Source organism: Corylus avellana, chromosome 11, assembly GCF_965113065.1.
Source record: "Corylus avellana chromosome 11, dhCorAvel1.hap1.2, whole genome shotgun sequence".
In the NCBI taxonomy this organism is placed as follows: Eukaryota; Viridiplantae; Streptophyta; class Magnoliopsida; order Fagales; family Betulaceae; genus Corylus; species Corylus avellana.
In genome coordinates, this window is record NC_142500.1 from 16,034,260 (window position 1) to 16,051,331 (window position 17,072).

At 37.1% G+C, this 17,072-nt stretch overlaps 2 protein-coding genes across 2 annotated transcripts in view; one reads left to right on the top strand and one right to left on the bottom strand.

The window, feature by feature from the left end:
- The window catches only part of LOC132166643 (uncharacterized), a 74,322-nt gene that overhangs the window by 47,951 nt on the left and 9,299 nt on the right, over positions 1–17,072 (bottom strand). The window lies entirely within an intron of this gene.
- Positions 3,854–11,116, top strand: LOC132166286 (UPF0481 protein At3g47200-like). Its single transcript, XM_088511820.1, has 4 exons — positions 3,854–4,745; positions 9,080–9,084; positions 9,678–9,680; positions 10,374–11,116. Exons 1-4 carry the CDS (start codon positions 3,869–3,871, stop codon positions 10,899–10,901), a joined length of 1,413 nt encoding a protein of 470 aa, XP_088367946.1. The 5' UTR covers positions 3,854–3,868; the 3' UTR covers positions 10,902–11,116.

A 17,072-nucleotide genomic window follows, 5' to 3' on the forward strand; every position in this document is an offset into this window, starting at 1 on the left:
ATTTTGTTTTTTAAAAATTACATCTAGACTTTTTGAGTCCAAACCTAAGCTAGGCTCCTCTACCAAAAATCTCCAAAAATATGCATATGGTGAATGAGTCCCAAAAAAATTATATAAAAATGGCCTCTCACACAACATAATTTTTGAAATAAAAAAGTTCAGAAATATTTTAAGCCCAAACTCATAAGCTACTATATAAGCCACCAAAGTTTCTAAAAACAAATAAAATTCATACGATGGCCCAACACTACGAAAAAAAATAAATTAAATAGAATGAGTCTTCAAAACATGACATGATACATATGTTTTCTTACGTTTTTTTGTTTGCCTATTTATTCTGTTCTTTGTAGCTTCATTCCTTCTTTAATGATACATATTACATAAGACTAAATCCTCTAAGAAACTGGTATTCAATAAATCATATTTCTCTAGCTCCTTTAGTTATAATCTCCATCTCCTCTTAGATAATTTCATTGTATTGTGTTATTTTGGTCGGGTCATAAATAAAGTTAACTACTTTAATTGTTAACCTGTGGTTATTAGGCTTCCACACAGACTATTCACACTTGGGCTGTATGCATTGATGCATATGCGGTTATTGGTAATATAATTGCATCCAAGTTGGCATTATGGGGATATCACTTTTAGATAACCGCATCCACATTAAATGATTATTAGCCACTATTCATACGGTTATTAATTTCTATCCATATATTAGGTAATTACTAGGTTAAATTATCAGTTATCCCAAAAGCTTAAGCTTATAGGAAGAGGTAAATAACTTAACCATTACTTTAACAAGTAATAGATCTTTTGGGACTATTTTAGTTTTTTGGGCCTTCTTTGAGGGCTTATTTTAAACAATTTTGAAAATATTTTGATTTTTTTTTAATATTACTAGCTACTTAATTAAGTCCATCTTTTAAAGTTGAATCCCCATATATGCATGTGATGGTTCATTGATGGGGAGGTGCAGGTGGTTGGACGTACGTTAACGTTGGAGGAGCATATGATGTCATGCCTTATGCAACATTCACATATGAGTGATGTATGCTTCTCTTATGTAATTGAATGGAACGTTTCCCTTGGCATTCATTCCTTTCACAGAAAACTAAAATCCCAACTCATTGGAGAATTAGTTGGAACCATGTGTTTATGAGCTACTTATTGGTTTGTTGAAGGATATAGAGTTTTATTTCAACACCAAATATTTGCAGGAATGGGATCCTATATATCCGTTTCTTTTCTTAGGACCAAAAACATTAATATTGGGACAAAATTGTTCTCATCATTTTCAGTTGAGACATTTTCCTTGCTAATAATTCATCCACACTTGTTGCACTTGTATTTATAGTACTCGAGGTTGATCCCCGTTAATATCAGGCCTCTTTAGATCAATGCTACAAGTCCCTCTTGTATCCCTCTTGAGTCCCTTCAGGAATCATGTAGTTATTTAAATCTCCATTAGGCTTGTGATTGATCATTATTAAATTTTGATTAAATTGTGATTTTAATAGCCATATCATTCTTGGAGGGACTCAAGAGGGACATAAGAATGACTTTTAGAATGACTTGGCCTCTTTAATATCTATCTTCTAATATTGATAAAAAAAAAAAGGAAAAATAAATGGAAAATCAATCATAAAATGTTAGTCAATTGTAATTAGTTTAATAGGGTATGGAAATTGGCTAAAAAACCTACGTGGTAAACAACAAATACAAATAAGTCATTACACCAAAATAAATGCGGATGCGGATAATAGCAATTTCCGCATTAGCATCCACAAAATACGGATAATGGTTTTTGATATCCGCATCCGCATCTGTGTGGTTAATGCGGATATTATCCGCTATCCGCATTTGAGGTAATGAGCGTTTTAAACCATGAAGTTGTCATTCACTAATTATTGCTTCTAATATATACACAAAAAAAAAAAAAAAACATTATTTATACTTGAATGCTATTATTCATATCACACTTGCTAATCGTTTCGCCAATAAATTTTCATCACATATATTATTTAATATTTAGCTTCCAGTAAATCTATAGTTGGTGACGAAAAAAAACATTTTAAATCATAATAATAATTATAAGAGTAATGATATAAGTAGGGCTAGAGTCCTCATAAAGTCATCCCAAATGTGATGTAACATTTAAAATCATCATTAAATTTGAGATAATCATTATTGAATTTTGATCTATTGGTGAGCTACATAAGTTTCCTAAAAAATGCAAAACAGAAAAGGAAGTTGCTGTAGATGCCCCATAGGTTTCCTAAACTATAAGCTTGTTTTCTTCCCTAAATACAGGAAAAATCTTTTTTTTTTTTTTTTTTTTTTTTTTTTTTTTTTTTAACAAAAAAAGCAACTCCAGTAGTTTTCCAGAACTATTGGGTAGCTTATCTACCCAATGAATTATTATAATCCTAACAAAAAAGCATGCTCACTCTTCTCTCTCCTCACGTCTCCCTTTCTCTTCTTCTTCTTCCTCTCGAAGCAGCCCCTCTCCCCATCATGCCTCTCTTTCTCCTCTCCGATTCTTAGTTAAATAGCTTATCGAGTTTTAAAAAGTAATTAATCACGCTTTATTAAAAAAAAAAAAAGAAATAATAAATTAGTTGATACCGTTAGAAAAGTTTATAGAATTCATAATTAATGTGATAAATGGAGGTGGCCGAACTACCCCATGACTTTGGGGGTTGTTCAACCACCCCTTTTGCGCATATCTAGGGGTGGCTCAGCCACCTTTGAGCGGCAAATAAATAAATAAATAAATTGAAAAGGTTGCCGAACTACCCCTAATGGCTTTGGGGTAGTTTGGCCACACCCTTTGACCGCCCTAATTCATGTTGATGAGGTACATTATTAACAGATTCTATCAATTTTTCTAACAAAAATTATTATTTTTTTTGCTTATCTCAAAAAGTAATTAATCACTTTTTAAAATTTAGAGAGTTATTCGTCAAAACTTCAAACTCGGTAAAAATGCATTTCTTATTATGGCTTTGAAATAACTCTCCATGAGTGAATAGAAACATGTAGCATGCATGGATGTGATGTTTAGTCTTGATCTTATCTCTTTGGGAGATAACTAATTGTGAGACTGACACGATTTGTGAAGGTTTACAATTTTTGGTTCACATTTATTTTTTGGAATGAAAATAAATGTGAAAGGTCACATGAAAAGATCAATCGAAAAAAAAAAAGTTTTTTTTTTTTTTTTTTTTCAGACGGAAATTAATTAAATAACAAATTAGCTAGAGACTTAGTGGTAAGGGATATCTTGAACCATTCATTTTGTGAAAACATCATGTATTTGTATGAGACCTTACAATGACATCACAACCAAATATTGTGCTTAAATTGTTTATTAATGTTTTTATTATGAGAATAAAAAATAAAAGACAACTATCAAATAATACTAATGTGACAGTCACAACCGACTATGATCATTGTTTGTCACGGTGACAGGAAAAGACCACAAAGTACATTATGTGATAATATATATAGGTGCAAGAGGATCAGAGGAGATAGAGGACATATTATCAATAACAAATTATATATGGAGCTCTCAAATGCATTACATGTGCCTTTCTTGCCAGCGATATTTGCAGGTTTAATTTTGTACTTCTTCATAAGATGTGTTAAAAGTTCCTTTAATGATATGGTTGAGTTTATATATTCATACACTGGATTTTAAATTTACAAATTTATGTTTTCAGTTCAAGCTCACATCCAATTGATGACTTTAAACAAAGAAATGAAGGCTTAGATCATGATATAATTGATTGATATAATTGACTTCAGGATGTTGGTATATATATATCCTGCGTTTGTCTGAAAACTTCAAATAGTAAAACATTAATTAATGATTGTTATTGTTGCTTTCTCACTAGGAAAAGAAACATACGAGGAGTCGGTGTTGATTGACATTCCATGCGAGGTATCTGAGGTATGGTCTGACTGCTGCATCTACAAGGTTCCCGAGAAACTTCGTAAGGTAAAAGAAGATGCCTACACTCCTAAGTTAGTTTCAATCGGCCCATTTCATCACGGCCTTGTAGAATTGTTGAGTGTGAAAATGCAAAAACATATATATTTGAAAAAGTACTGTTTAAGGACCAGGAAGAGCAAGAAGGATCTTGAAAGCATAATTGAAAGCGAAAAAGAAAAAATCTACCGAAGCTATTCAGAGACCTTTGAACTCGTAAGTAACAGTAAAGAGTTTGTTTCAAAGACTTTATTGGATGCCATCTTTATCATTGAGCTCTTCCTGAGGAATTTTGAACGCGAAAAATATGAAAAACTAGATTATATATTAAGTAATGCGTGGATTGAATCACACATAAAGCAAGACTTGATATTATTGGAGAATCAGCTTCCGTTTAGGTTTCTTCAAAAGTTCTATAAAGATGCCTTTGATGGAGAAGAAGCTACTTCCTTTCTTAAGCTTGCCTGTGAGTTCTTCTTCTCCGGTAAGCACCAAATACCCATGGATAAAGAAGTAAAGAATTTCACTGATTTGCAACGAATTTTTCACTCTCCTACGTTCCTACAACCTTATCCCAAACCTACCAAACCTACCAAACTGTTACAAACTAATGTGCGTCTTGCTGGAAAATCCAGCCAACACAAACATCTAATATATACCGCCACAAAGCTGTACGAGACAGGATTGGAATTCGAAGCATTAGTTGACATAGATACCTCTAAGAAATCGTTACTTGACATAGAATTTGAAAAGGGTGAGCGCTTGGTGTTAGACTACATGACTCCCTTCAGCCACCTAAGCTGCCCTGTCAACCAATCAGTCTCACTGAGCATGCAGACAACTCATCTTCACTAGCTTGCACTATGGAACATCACAATGGCAAGAATCATGGAGCACCCAATAATCATGGAACAGCAGCCAAGGATCCATGTGATTCAGTAGAATCATTAGTCAATGATACAGCAAAGGAAAGAAGATCATCTCCCTTTGCTGACAGACATATTCACAAGGAAAGATTTGATGAAGATTATGTAAACACACAATCCCATAATATCATGGCCGATTGTGTGTAATAGATGTCTGATTTGTACAGCTATTGTTTTCCTTTTTAGTTACACTGTAAACATATTATAAAATCTGATGTATCATTCAGAAAATTATCATCGAATACAAGAGGAATTTTCTTGTGCAGATTTTCTATCTTTTCTCTTCTCCTTGAATTATTTTTCTGTCTTTTCTCTTCTCCTTGAAATCTTTTATGGTATCAAAGCCTAACCCAATTAATTGGCTGTGGCCCACCGTCACCCATTGTCGCACATGTTGGCTTGGATGTCCTCCCGCCACATGTGAGGGGGCGTGTTGGAAGTCCCACATTGCCTGGGTATTAAGGAGATTGTCCATTTATAAGGTGAGGGGAAACCTCAACTCTTGAGCTAGCTTTTGAGTTGAGTTAGGCCCAAAACCCATTTCTAACATGCACCTAACACCAACACATCTTCATCCCCTGCACCTGTCACTACAACATTCACCCTGCCTAGCATCTCTCAACAGATCTCTACCAAGCTTGATGGCCCTGCAGACTACCTAAACTGGGTGTCTCACTTCACTCCAATTCTGAACACCCATGAATTGATGGGGTTCGTTGATGGCAGTGAGCCATGTCCTCCCAAACATCTCACTGATGAAACTGGAAACCTCACCACAATGGTGAATCCAGATTACTCAATCTGGCACAGAAAGGATCAATGCATCCTTAGTTGGTTCAACACAACTATGTCAGACCGTATGCTCTCTTCTCTCTATGGATTAAAGACAGCCAAACAAGTTTGGACTACTCTGGCCACACGATATGCATCTCAGTCAAAGGCCAGAATCTCTTATCTAAAAAGACAGCTACAAACCCTCAATCAAGGTTCCAAAACCTGTTTAGAGTTTCTCAATGAAACCAAATCGTGTTCAGCCCTCTTGGCTGCAGCAGGGCAGCCTATAGAAGATGATGATCTTATATCCTATGTCCTTGGAGGTTTGAACTCTTCTTACACCACTTTCATCACTTTATTCAATTTCACCACCCGCACATCCTCCATGACTTTTGAAGAGTTCCAATGTGAATTGCTCAACCACGAGATTCTACTCAACAATCATCTACCACAGCAGCAACCACTCACTGAATCAGGCAACTTTGCCCTTTATTCTCAAAAACCAAGGCCCTCCAGTGACAATTACCACAAAGGAAAAGGAGTGAGCTACTCAAAGAATTCCTATCAACCAAGGAATACCTATCAGCCTAACCAGTACAGAAGCTATCAAAGGAGCACCTCTCAGTCCAACCTTAGAAGACCTGGAGGTAATCACTTTTCACAAAAGTCTGTTCTTGGTGCACCTCCCACCTCATTCCCTCACAAACCATCATGTCAAATCTGTGGTAAACCTGGACACCTAGCATTAGATTGTTATCATAGGATGGATTATTCTTATCAAGGGAAGAATCCACCTTCACAATTTGCTGCAATGGTGGCACGATCACATCCCTCTACTATGGAACAGAATGTTGAGGACCTTTGGTATGCTGATAGTGGAGCAAACAATCATGTCACGGCTGCCCTCGACAATCTAACACTTCAAGAACCATTTAAAGGTGATGATGAGGTGGCTGTAGGTAATGGAACAGGTTTGTCCATATCCAACATAGGTGCCTCTGTCTTGTATAACTCTAAATATCCTTTCCATCAACCTTTCAAACTAAACCACATTTTACATTGTCCAACTGCTGCAGCTAACTTGTTGTCCATTCAGAAATTCTGTGTAGACAACAAGTGCTGGTTCATTCTTACTGATTCTCATTTTTTTGTGAAGGACAACATCACGGGGCAGACTCTTTTGCAAGGGCCAAGTAGAGATGGACTCTATCCAATCTTCCTGTCCAAGTCATCCAACAAAATAAGACAGCCTACAGCTTTCCTTGGAGTCACAGCCTCCTCCAAAGTCTGGCATAGTCGGTTAGGGCACCCTGCACCTCCTATTTTAAATAAAATCAAGCATCTTGTAAACCTACCTGTACTTGGTTCCATTACAAATGAAAATTTGTGTGAACCTTGTCAAGTAGCAAAGTCCAAGTGTCTTCCTTTTTTTGAGTCTAACAATGTAACTACTCAACCATTAGAAATAATACATTCTGATTTATGGAGTTCTCCAATTCCTTCTCTCACTGGATGCCGGTATTATGTGATTTTCATTGATAATTACTCAAGGTTCTCTTGGATTTATCCAATGCAAAATAAATCAGACACATTTGCATGCTTTGTCAAATTCAAGAGCCTAGTTGAGAACCTCTTGTCTAAGAAAATAAAGGCTTTCCAATCTGATGGAGGAGGGGAATTCACTTCCAATCAATTTAAACACTTTTTGACTTCTAATGGTATCCTTCACAGAATTTCATGCCCTCACACTCCTCAACAGAATGGCCTTGCCGAGAGAAAACATAGGCACATTGTGGATACTGGTTTAGCTCTCTTAGCTCAATCCTATCTTCCTCTAACGTATTGGGTTGATGCCTTTAACACTGCAGTCTATCTAATCAATAGACTTCCTACAACTGTCTTGAAAAACCACTCTCCATATTTCAAATTACTTCACAAACAGCCTAACTATTCTCTCCTTAGAATCTTTGGTTGTGCCTGCTATCCTCTTCTCAGACCTTACAATTCTCACAAGCTGATGTATCGATCAAAAAAATGTATCTTTCTTGGTTATTGCTCCAATTACAGAGGCTACAGGTGTTATGAACCCTTGTCCAAAAAGACCATCATCACCAGAAATGCTGTTTTTGATGAAAATTCCTTCCCAGCAAAGGATTGGATGTCCACTTCACTGACCTCTGCAAATGATTCTGCTTCACCCAAGGTATGTCCTCCTGCACCAGCATTGATACATTCTATTTCTGCTCCTCATGCCATTCCATCATCTCCTATTGACACCCCAACATCTACCATCGATCCCATGTCCTCTGATTTTGCTACTGCAGATATGCCTAATGACTTGCCCTCTAACACTAGTTTCAGCACTGATGAACCCCTTTCACCCACCCCTACTGATAATCCAGTCCCTCCAGCCGATACAAACATTGCACCATCCCCAATCTCTGCAGGTACTGCAAACACTACCACAGATCCTGCTCCTTCTCCTCCTAGCCTTGTATCTAGTCCTATCTATCATCATCCCATGACTACTAGGCTTCAGGATGGAACTCGCAAGCCCAAATCATTTCCCAACTACAAGCTCTTCTTCTCCACCAAACATCCACTCCTGGCCTTTCACTCCCATGTCAAACTCTCCAACCTACCTCCTGCCCCTACTCGATTTTCCCAAGCAGTAAAATCTCCTCACTGGCAGCAAGCCATGAAGGAAGAATTCCAAGCCCTTCAAGCCAACCAAACCTGGCTCCTCTGCCCTAGACCATCTCATCATAATGTTATCACTAACAAATGGGTTTTTAAAGTGAAACAGAAGGCTGATGGCACTCTTGACAGATTTAAGGCTCGACTTGTAGCTAAGGGTTTTCAACAACAGGATGGCATCGACTACTATGAAACTTTCAGCCCTGTGGTTAAATCCACCACCATACGAGCTATCCTTGCTTTGGTAGTCCACTTTCAATGGCCAACCAGACAACTAGATGTCTCAAATGCCTTTCTCCATGGCACTTTACAGGAAGAGGTTTTTATGGAACAACCACAAGGCTTTGTTGACAGCAAATTCCCTCATCATGTCTGCAAACTTCAGAAATCCATCTATGGCCTCAAGAAGGCGCCCAGGGCCTGGTTTACTAAACTGGCAGCTACTTTGGTTGCTCTTGGTTTTACAGAATCCAAGGTGGACTACTCTCTATTTACTCTCCGTACCCCCACAATACACCTTTTTCTCCTCATTTATGTCGATGACATCATTGTCACTGGGAATTCTTTGCCTGCTATCACTCACTTGGTTTCCTGCCTAAAGCAATCTTTTGCCATGAAAGATCTTGGCTCTCTTCATTACTTCTTGGGCATTCATTTGCAGCCACTGGCAGGAGGACTTCACCTATCTCAGACAAAGTATGTCTCTGAACTTCTAGACCGTGTTCATATGACAGGAGCCAAGCCTGCCAAGACACCACTCCCAGCAGGTTCCCAGCTTTCTCAGCAAGATGGTGATCCTCTTCCCAATGCCTCAGAGTACAGACACCTAGTAGGAGCACTGCAGTACTGTACCCTCACCCGGCCAGACATCTCTTTTGCTGTTAACCAACTCTGCCAATTCATGCATTCTCCCACTACTACCCACTGGACAGCAGCAAAGAGAGTTCTTCGATACCTCAAGGGCTCCATCAATCATGGATTACACCTTACCAAAGGCTCCCTTCAACTACATGCCTATAGTGATTCGGACTGGGCAGGCAATCCTGATGACAGAAGGTCTACTACTGGTTATGCCATTTTCCTTGGACCTTGCTTAATCAGCTGGTGTGCTAAGAAGCAACCAGTTGTCTCTAAATCCAGCACTGAGGCTGAATACAGGGCCCTAGCATTTGCTACAGCCGAACTCTGCTGGCTGAGAATGCTCCTTCAAGAACTGCAGATTTTTCTCCATTGCTCTCCCACTCTCTGGTGTGACAATCTTGGTGCATTGGCACTTGCCTCTAATCCAGTGTATCACGCCCGCACCAAACATATTGAAGTGGACTATCACTTCATTCGTGAGAAAGTGGTCAACAAGGATGTCACCACTCGATACTTGCCTACCCTTGATCAGATTGCAGATATATTCACTAAGGGTCTCACTACTGCTCGGTTCCTTCTTCTCCGAGACAAGCTAAAAGTGTGCTCTCCACCCATTAGCTTGCGGGGGGATGTTAGACTACATGACTCCCTTCAGCCACCTAAGCTGCCCTGTCAACCAATCAGTCTCACTGAGCATGCAGACAACTCATCTTCACTAGCTTGCACTATGGAACATCACAATGGCAAGAATCATGGAGCACCCAATAATCATGGAACAGCAGCCAAGGATCCATGTGATTCAGTAGAATCATTAGTCAATGATACAGCAAAGGAAAGAAGATCATCTCCCTTTGCTGACAGACATATTCACAAGGAAAGATTTGATGAAGATTATGTAAACACACAATCCCATAATATCATGGCCGATTGTGTGTAATAGATGTCTGATTTGTACAGCTATTGTTTTCCTTTTTAGTTACACTGTAAACATATTATAAAATCTGATGTATCATTCAGAAAATTATCATCGAATACAAGAGGAATTTTCTTGTGCAGATTTTCTATCTTTTCTCTTCTCCTTGAATTATTTTTCTGTCTTTTCTCTTCTCCTTGAAATCTTTTACTTGGAACCCTATCCATGCTTGAATCTCTCATGGCTCTTCTCTTGCTTACCATGCTTGAAATCCCTTCGTTGCTCAAAGAGTGTGCAATCTATCCTAAAAGTCCCACAACTTGTTATAGACAACGAAACGGAAGCTCTTTTCCGAAATCTCATGGCCCTGGAGCAATGTCATTATCCATCAGACACATACATCTGCAATTATGTTTTGCTGATGGATTATCTTATCACCACTCAAGATGATGTGCGTTTGCTCGTCGAAAAAAAAGTGATTGTCAACAGGCGTGGTAGCAGCAAAGAAGTGACTTCTCTGATCAACAAACTTGGCCATGAGATTGTTGAAGGTGAATCATGTTACCACGAACTCTATCAACAGCTCAATGGCCACTGTGAAAACTCTTGGAACCGTCTCGTGGCATCCCTGACAAGTGTGTATTTTAAAGATTTTTGGAGAGGCACTGCAACTATTGCTGGAATTTTTGTCTTAGGCATCGCTTTTGGGAACTTCCTTAGGCCTTTTCTCATGAATTGAAACATGTGTGCTTTAATGTTTGTTGGGGTGATTTGCTTTTAGCTTTAATGGATTTGTATCTCAACTTTGTAATCCTTTTTTAACTTGTATATATATGCTCTTGTCTTAATAGGTTTTAGGTTTTAGGCTTTAGCATAATATTTTCATTTGAATGTTTGTATCCATGGAGTCTGTATTTCAGCACTATATATATCCTATGACATATCCTAATCTCATTCTTCTTGTGTTTCCTATTAAACTATTAATTAAATACTTAAAATTTATTATTTTTATCAATTAATTTTTTTGAAATAAGTGGTAATTTAACATATTATCAATCAAATTGTAGGTCCATAATTTACCTCCTATTTATGAATTCTTTGTTCAAAGCTCAAAATTTTCCCATATATAGCTTGAAAGCCTTAAATTGCCTTAAATTGAAATAGCTTTAAATTGGCATGTTCCCTATTAAATATATTTCTTAACCCGATCGAGGAAGTTAATAATAATTTATTTATTTATTATTATTATTTTTTTCACACATAGGAGTGCTCCTTGAATTCCTTTCCCACATACAAGGGATTCAAGGAACATTTTCAAATGTGTGCGGCTCTCCTTCGGTTACAGACCCTCCAATTTCCTCCCTCAGTCTGGATCTAAGATGCATGGATGCAGATATCAGAGATTGAGAGAAAAGAAACGATGTTTCTAGAATAAAGAAAATATATTATTTTACTGATATATGGAAAGACTAAAGAAATTTATTGTATAATATATTTGAATAGAGAAAAAAAAATAATTTTAATTCTCTAGATTTAGAAAAAATCGTTAGACATGTATTGCTAGTGCTCTAATTAAGCGCAGATATAGAGTCACATATGGACTTTAACATCATCAGTTCTTGTACGAGAGATGGAACTAGTTCATGTTATTTCTTATGTATAAATGCATTTTTGATCATGGTGGATAATTTGAAGCTTTGACAAATAGCTCCTCAAAGTTTAAAAAGTAATTAATCACTTTGTAGAAAATAATAATAATAATAATAATAAAAAAAATTAGATTTTGCCTCTATCAAAGTTTATAAAATTCATTAATAATTTAATATGATAAATGGAGGTGGCCAAACAACCCCATACTTTGGGAGTAGTTTGGCCCCCCCTAAATGACAAATAAATAAATAAATTGAGAGGATAATTGAACCACCCCTATGATCATGGGGTGGTTTGGTCACCCTCTTTGACCACTCTGATTGGTGTTGATATAACACATTAACAGATTTTGCAATATTTTTAATAAAAATTACTTCTTTTTTTTTTTGTCTATCTTAAAAAATAATTAATTACTATTTTGTCAAAGCTTCAAGTTACATGGACTAAAATACATTTCTTAATCTTGCATTGAAATAACTCTCCATGAGTAAATAGAAAGAGGTAGCATGATGTGATGTTTAGTCTAATCTTATCTCTTTGGGAGATAGCTAAGTGTGAGAGTCACACGATTTTGGAAGGTTTACAATTTTTGGTTCACATTTTTTTTTGTGGAGTGAAAACAAATGTGAAAGGTCTCTTGTCACATGAAAAGATCATTCAAAAGGTCATGTTCGTCTCATTTATGAGATGCATGCAAACAAAACAAACATAGTTAGGAAACAATATTTATATTCAAGACTTTTACTCTAATATAATGTTAAATTAATAAAAAAAAATTATAAATTTAACCATTTAAATAATAATATAATTAACAACACATGAAGAATGATATTAGGATATGTCATAGGATATAGTGCTAATGTACATATCATAAAATTCTAATTGTGGAAAAGAAAATGCTACATTTACTAAAATTTCTTTTCAAAAATTGGTTTTTAAGTGATGCATCACCATTTCATGAGCAAGCTCCATTAGAATATGCCATAGATCCTAAAACAATGTGACAAACTTACAAATGAAAATATTTGGTACTAGATCATAAAGCAAGACTTGATATTACTTGAGAATCATCTTCCTTATAAGTTTTTCAAAAAGCTCTGTAAGTTTGCCTTCAATGGAGAAGAAGTTACACCCTTTCTTGAGCTTGCATGTCAATTATTCTTCTCCGACAAGAACCGAATATCCATGGTGAAGAAAGTAAACCATTTCACTGATTTGCAGAGGATGTTTTATTGTCCCACAGACCTAAAACCTAATCCAAAACCTACCAAACAATATCTAAGGTATACAGCCACAAAGTTGTTTGAAGCAGGATTGGAATTTGAAGCAGATTTGTCAAAGACATCCTTACTTGACATAGAATTCTCTAAAGATAAATGCTTGGAAAGCTATCTGTGCTTCAATCTCTCATGGCTTTTCTTTTTCTTACCATGCTTCAAATCCTTTCCTTGCTCGGAGAGTGTGCAATGTATCTTCAAAGTCCCACAAGTTGTATGCCTAAACAAAGGGAATGATTCTAGTATGCGTGCTGCTCAATATTGAGCATTGGGTACGTCCTGGACTAATTATTTCTTCTAATATTAAAATGGCCCAACAAAAGTAATCAAAAGGATGGATATGAAATTGGACGGAGGAGAGATTGATTTTGAGGGTAGGCTCTTGGGGATTGAGGTCCCCTGCAACCCTCGTGTCATACTCACCCAATTAGCTGGATTGAGGTCCCCACGTGTGACACGAGCCAGCAAAGGCGGCTAATGACTTTTTTTTTTTTTTTTTTTTTTTAATTGTTTTTAGGATAAGGCTGTGATTAATTCGTTTGGTTTTTGAATTTTGGCAGTAAAGAGGTGTAAGCGAGAGGGGGAAAGCCCAAGTGTTTGCATCAAGAGGAAGAGTTCTGGTGCTCTCAAGCATTTCTTGCAAGCAAAATTTGCAGGTTTCTTTCTTCCTCCTTTCACTTTATTATGTTTAAGTGTTTAAAATTCTTTTACTAATCCAGTTGAGTCTGTTAATAGATTGATTGTAGGATTCATTGTTAAAAAATAATAAAATAAATTCAAGTACTATTCACAACAAATAATATAAATTTTAACTTGTTGTTTTAATATATTAAGAAAATAATAATAACAAAACCGTTAAAGTATATAAAAAATATAAAGAGAAAAAGCAGGGAAGAAAGATATAGATTAAGGTAGTTCGGACTATGGCCTATGTCCACACATCAAAACCTTTTCTTGGCTACATCTTTCATTCACTTCATTGAACTTGTACAATAAAATGACCTATTTATAATTGAATGAGGCCAAGAATAAAATAAGTACATAATTAATACGTAACCTATGAGAATTAGAAGAGTTACATAATAAATATGTAACTTATGAGAATTATGGTTTTGATGTTTTCCCCCCTCCCTCTCCCCTTTCTCTGCTAGGGTTTCTTCTCTAGCAAAGAGCGCAGTCGAAGGGGGAGAACAAAGGTTCTTCCCCTCCGGCCCTCCTCCCCTCTCCCTCTTTTGCCTCCCCCCTCCCCTCTCATCGCCCTCTTTCTCTTATGAGCTAGCCTATTTACCTGATGCCCCTAGCTCTTTGGGCGATTTTTTCCTTTTCCTTCCTCTCTGCCCTTTCCCACTCATTTGATCCCCTTTTTTTGCTTTTGGCTTTTCGATTGGCCGTTTTGTGCCCGATCTACTTTCCTTGCCGGACCCACGTCGTCGCTCGCCCTTCCGCCGGTCCTCTCCGACTCCATCTAGGTTCATCGTTACTTGCTGCGGCTGTTTCCTCGCATTCCAGCCATTTTCCCCTGGCAACCTTCCTCCCCAACGTGGTCTCCGTTCTGGTTTTCTTGTTTCTTTGTTTTCTCTTGTTTTTTTTCTCATTTTCTTGTTTTCTGTTAGAGTTCGTGTTTGTTTATTTTTGTTTTTGCTTTTGTTGTTTCTTCTGATTGTGTAGGTACACTTTGTGGGTGATGATCTTGGGGTTTCACTCAAACTTCCCCCTCCATTTGAGTGTGTCGCCGATCTCCTCTACATGCTCCCTGCCGTCCTCTACTGGGCCTTTTCTCTTGCCCCCACCGCGATGAGCTTTCAACTCCCCCTCCCGTTTTTGGTTTTTGGTGAGCATGTGATCGGTTCTTCTTTCCGGTTGTTATCACCCTCTTGGTGTGCTTTTTTGTTGTTTATTTTTCTGTAATTTTGTCTGGCTTTCCGTGTGGTGTATTTTCTGTCTTGTTTTGTTTCCCTGTAATCGGCTTTGTTTTTTTGCTTGTAATAATGCTTGGTCGTCTCTCTCGCTCGATTTGCCCGCTTGATGCCCTTCGGGTTTGCTGCTTTCGTCTAGACCTTTGGGTTGTGAATGTAAACGTTATCCTGGCTTTCGGGTCGAGGATGATGAGTTTTTGGCTTGGGGTTCTCGATCTGTCCTTAGTATCGAGGAATAAGAACTACCTTTGCATTGGTTTGAGCCTGTTTGGCGTAAATCTTCTATTTAATTTGAAAAGTAGTCATAAATTAGCGGATTTTGTATGAGTATGCAATGTAATACGTCATCTTTGACTCTTGTAACCTCATAGCTTCGGCTATGGATGCTTCAGAGCTTTTGCTTTGTGTTATTTGAGCTTTATGCTCGTTTATGAATGAATGAGACTAAACTGTTTCCTTTCAAAAAAAAAAAACTTATGAGAATTATAAGAGTTATATAATAAATATGTAACATATGAGAATTATGAGTGTAATTAATACATTAATTTAATTTAAAACATCTATTGTACGTTGTCTTTAGGTTTGGTCTTGAACATCAAAAGGGCTGAAAAATTGGCTACTATGGCCTATATTAGAACATGGGCTGCTATGATTGAAACTTGAACTTCGGCAACTCTGACCAGCATTGGCTACTATGGCCAAAACATGAACATCTAGCCAACAACGACAATTATGGCAGGGACTTGAACATTGGCCATTGTTTGGCCAGCATATAAAATACTGCTACAAATATCACTTGTAATAGAATTGAGAATATGTGAATAGACAAGATCGTTGCATCTTTTATCATTGAGGAAGATCATTAGGTGAAATTGGCTTTATCAAAGTGCTATCCACAAAACCTAGTTTGTTTTTGGCACATAAAGCCATAGTGAGAGCACGAATCCAAGTGCCATAATTATCTCTAGACATAAGAGTTGCAACAAGCACCATTGTTGGACTATCCGAGTGATGAACATAATGAGGATCATTGAGTGACCCATGTGAATCGTTGCTCTCAAATGAAAGAAATCAGTTTAGGTGATGTTTTAGCCATTGCAAAATGAGCAAATGAATAAAAATGGTTGAAGAAAAATTGAGTTTTGAAAAATCGTTGCGTAAGGCTTTGATACCATGTTAAAGTATATAAAAAGTATAAAGATGGAAAAAGCAAGGAAGAAATATACAAATTAAGGTGGTTCGACCTATGGCCTATGTCCACACGTCAAAAATAATTATTGTACGCTGTCTTCAGATGTCTCAATAGAAAGGATATGTATATAACTGTCTCGTGCTATTGTTACTTGTGCTTTTAATGCTCCTTATGCTGGCTCTCTTTATATGGGCGAGTAAACCACTCAGAGCCGGCTCCATCCTTAGGCAGCTTAGGCGGCCACTTAAGGCCCCCAAGTAATGAATATAAATAAGAATTTTTTCATAAAAATATATTTAATGGCATAATTATAGTCGATATTCTTTAATTAAGGCCCCCTAGTATGGTAATTTGGTAAATAAGAAAGCATTAGTATCATAATTCTCCAACATTCCATTTTCAAAATAAGGCTTAAAAAATTGATAGCATTAAATAAGAGAATCAAATAATATTAAAGACATTTTTTTTTTTTTTTGGAAAGTTGACTTCATTTCATTCCATAGAAAACATTTAGAGTAAAAACTCTAAACAGAAAGCACGAGACTCTAAGGTTACAATATCATAAATAATATTTGGGATCTCCTTCATCCAAATCTTCTCAAGTTTGTTCCGCCACCGCTTATGAATTTGGCCAATCCATGGGCTGCATAATTGGCTTCCCGCTTTGTGTGTTTGACATCCCATTCATGGAAACCTTTTTGCACGTCGTTTATATCCTCCACAACTTGGCCATATCTGCACCACAAATGACTATTCAAGAAAATGGCTTTAACAACATGCTCATAACCCCCTTCAAAAGTAACATCTTGCGCGCCAGTTTTTGTGTGGGCAAAAACTGGCAGAGGCGCATGGCGGCTCGTCGAAGGGCCGATGGC

Bases quoted from the DNA above. Each gene is read 5' to 3' on its own strand.
- LOC132166286 (XM_088511820.1), top strand. From the start codon at position 3,869: ATGATTGTTATTGTTGCTTTCTCACTAGGAAAAGAAACATACGAGGAG.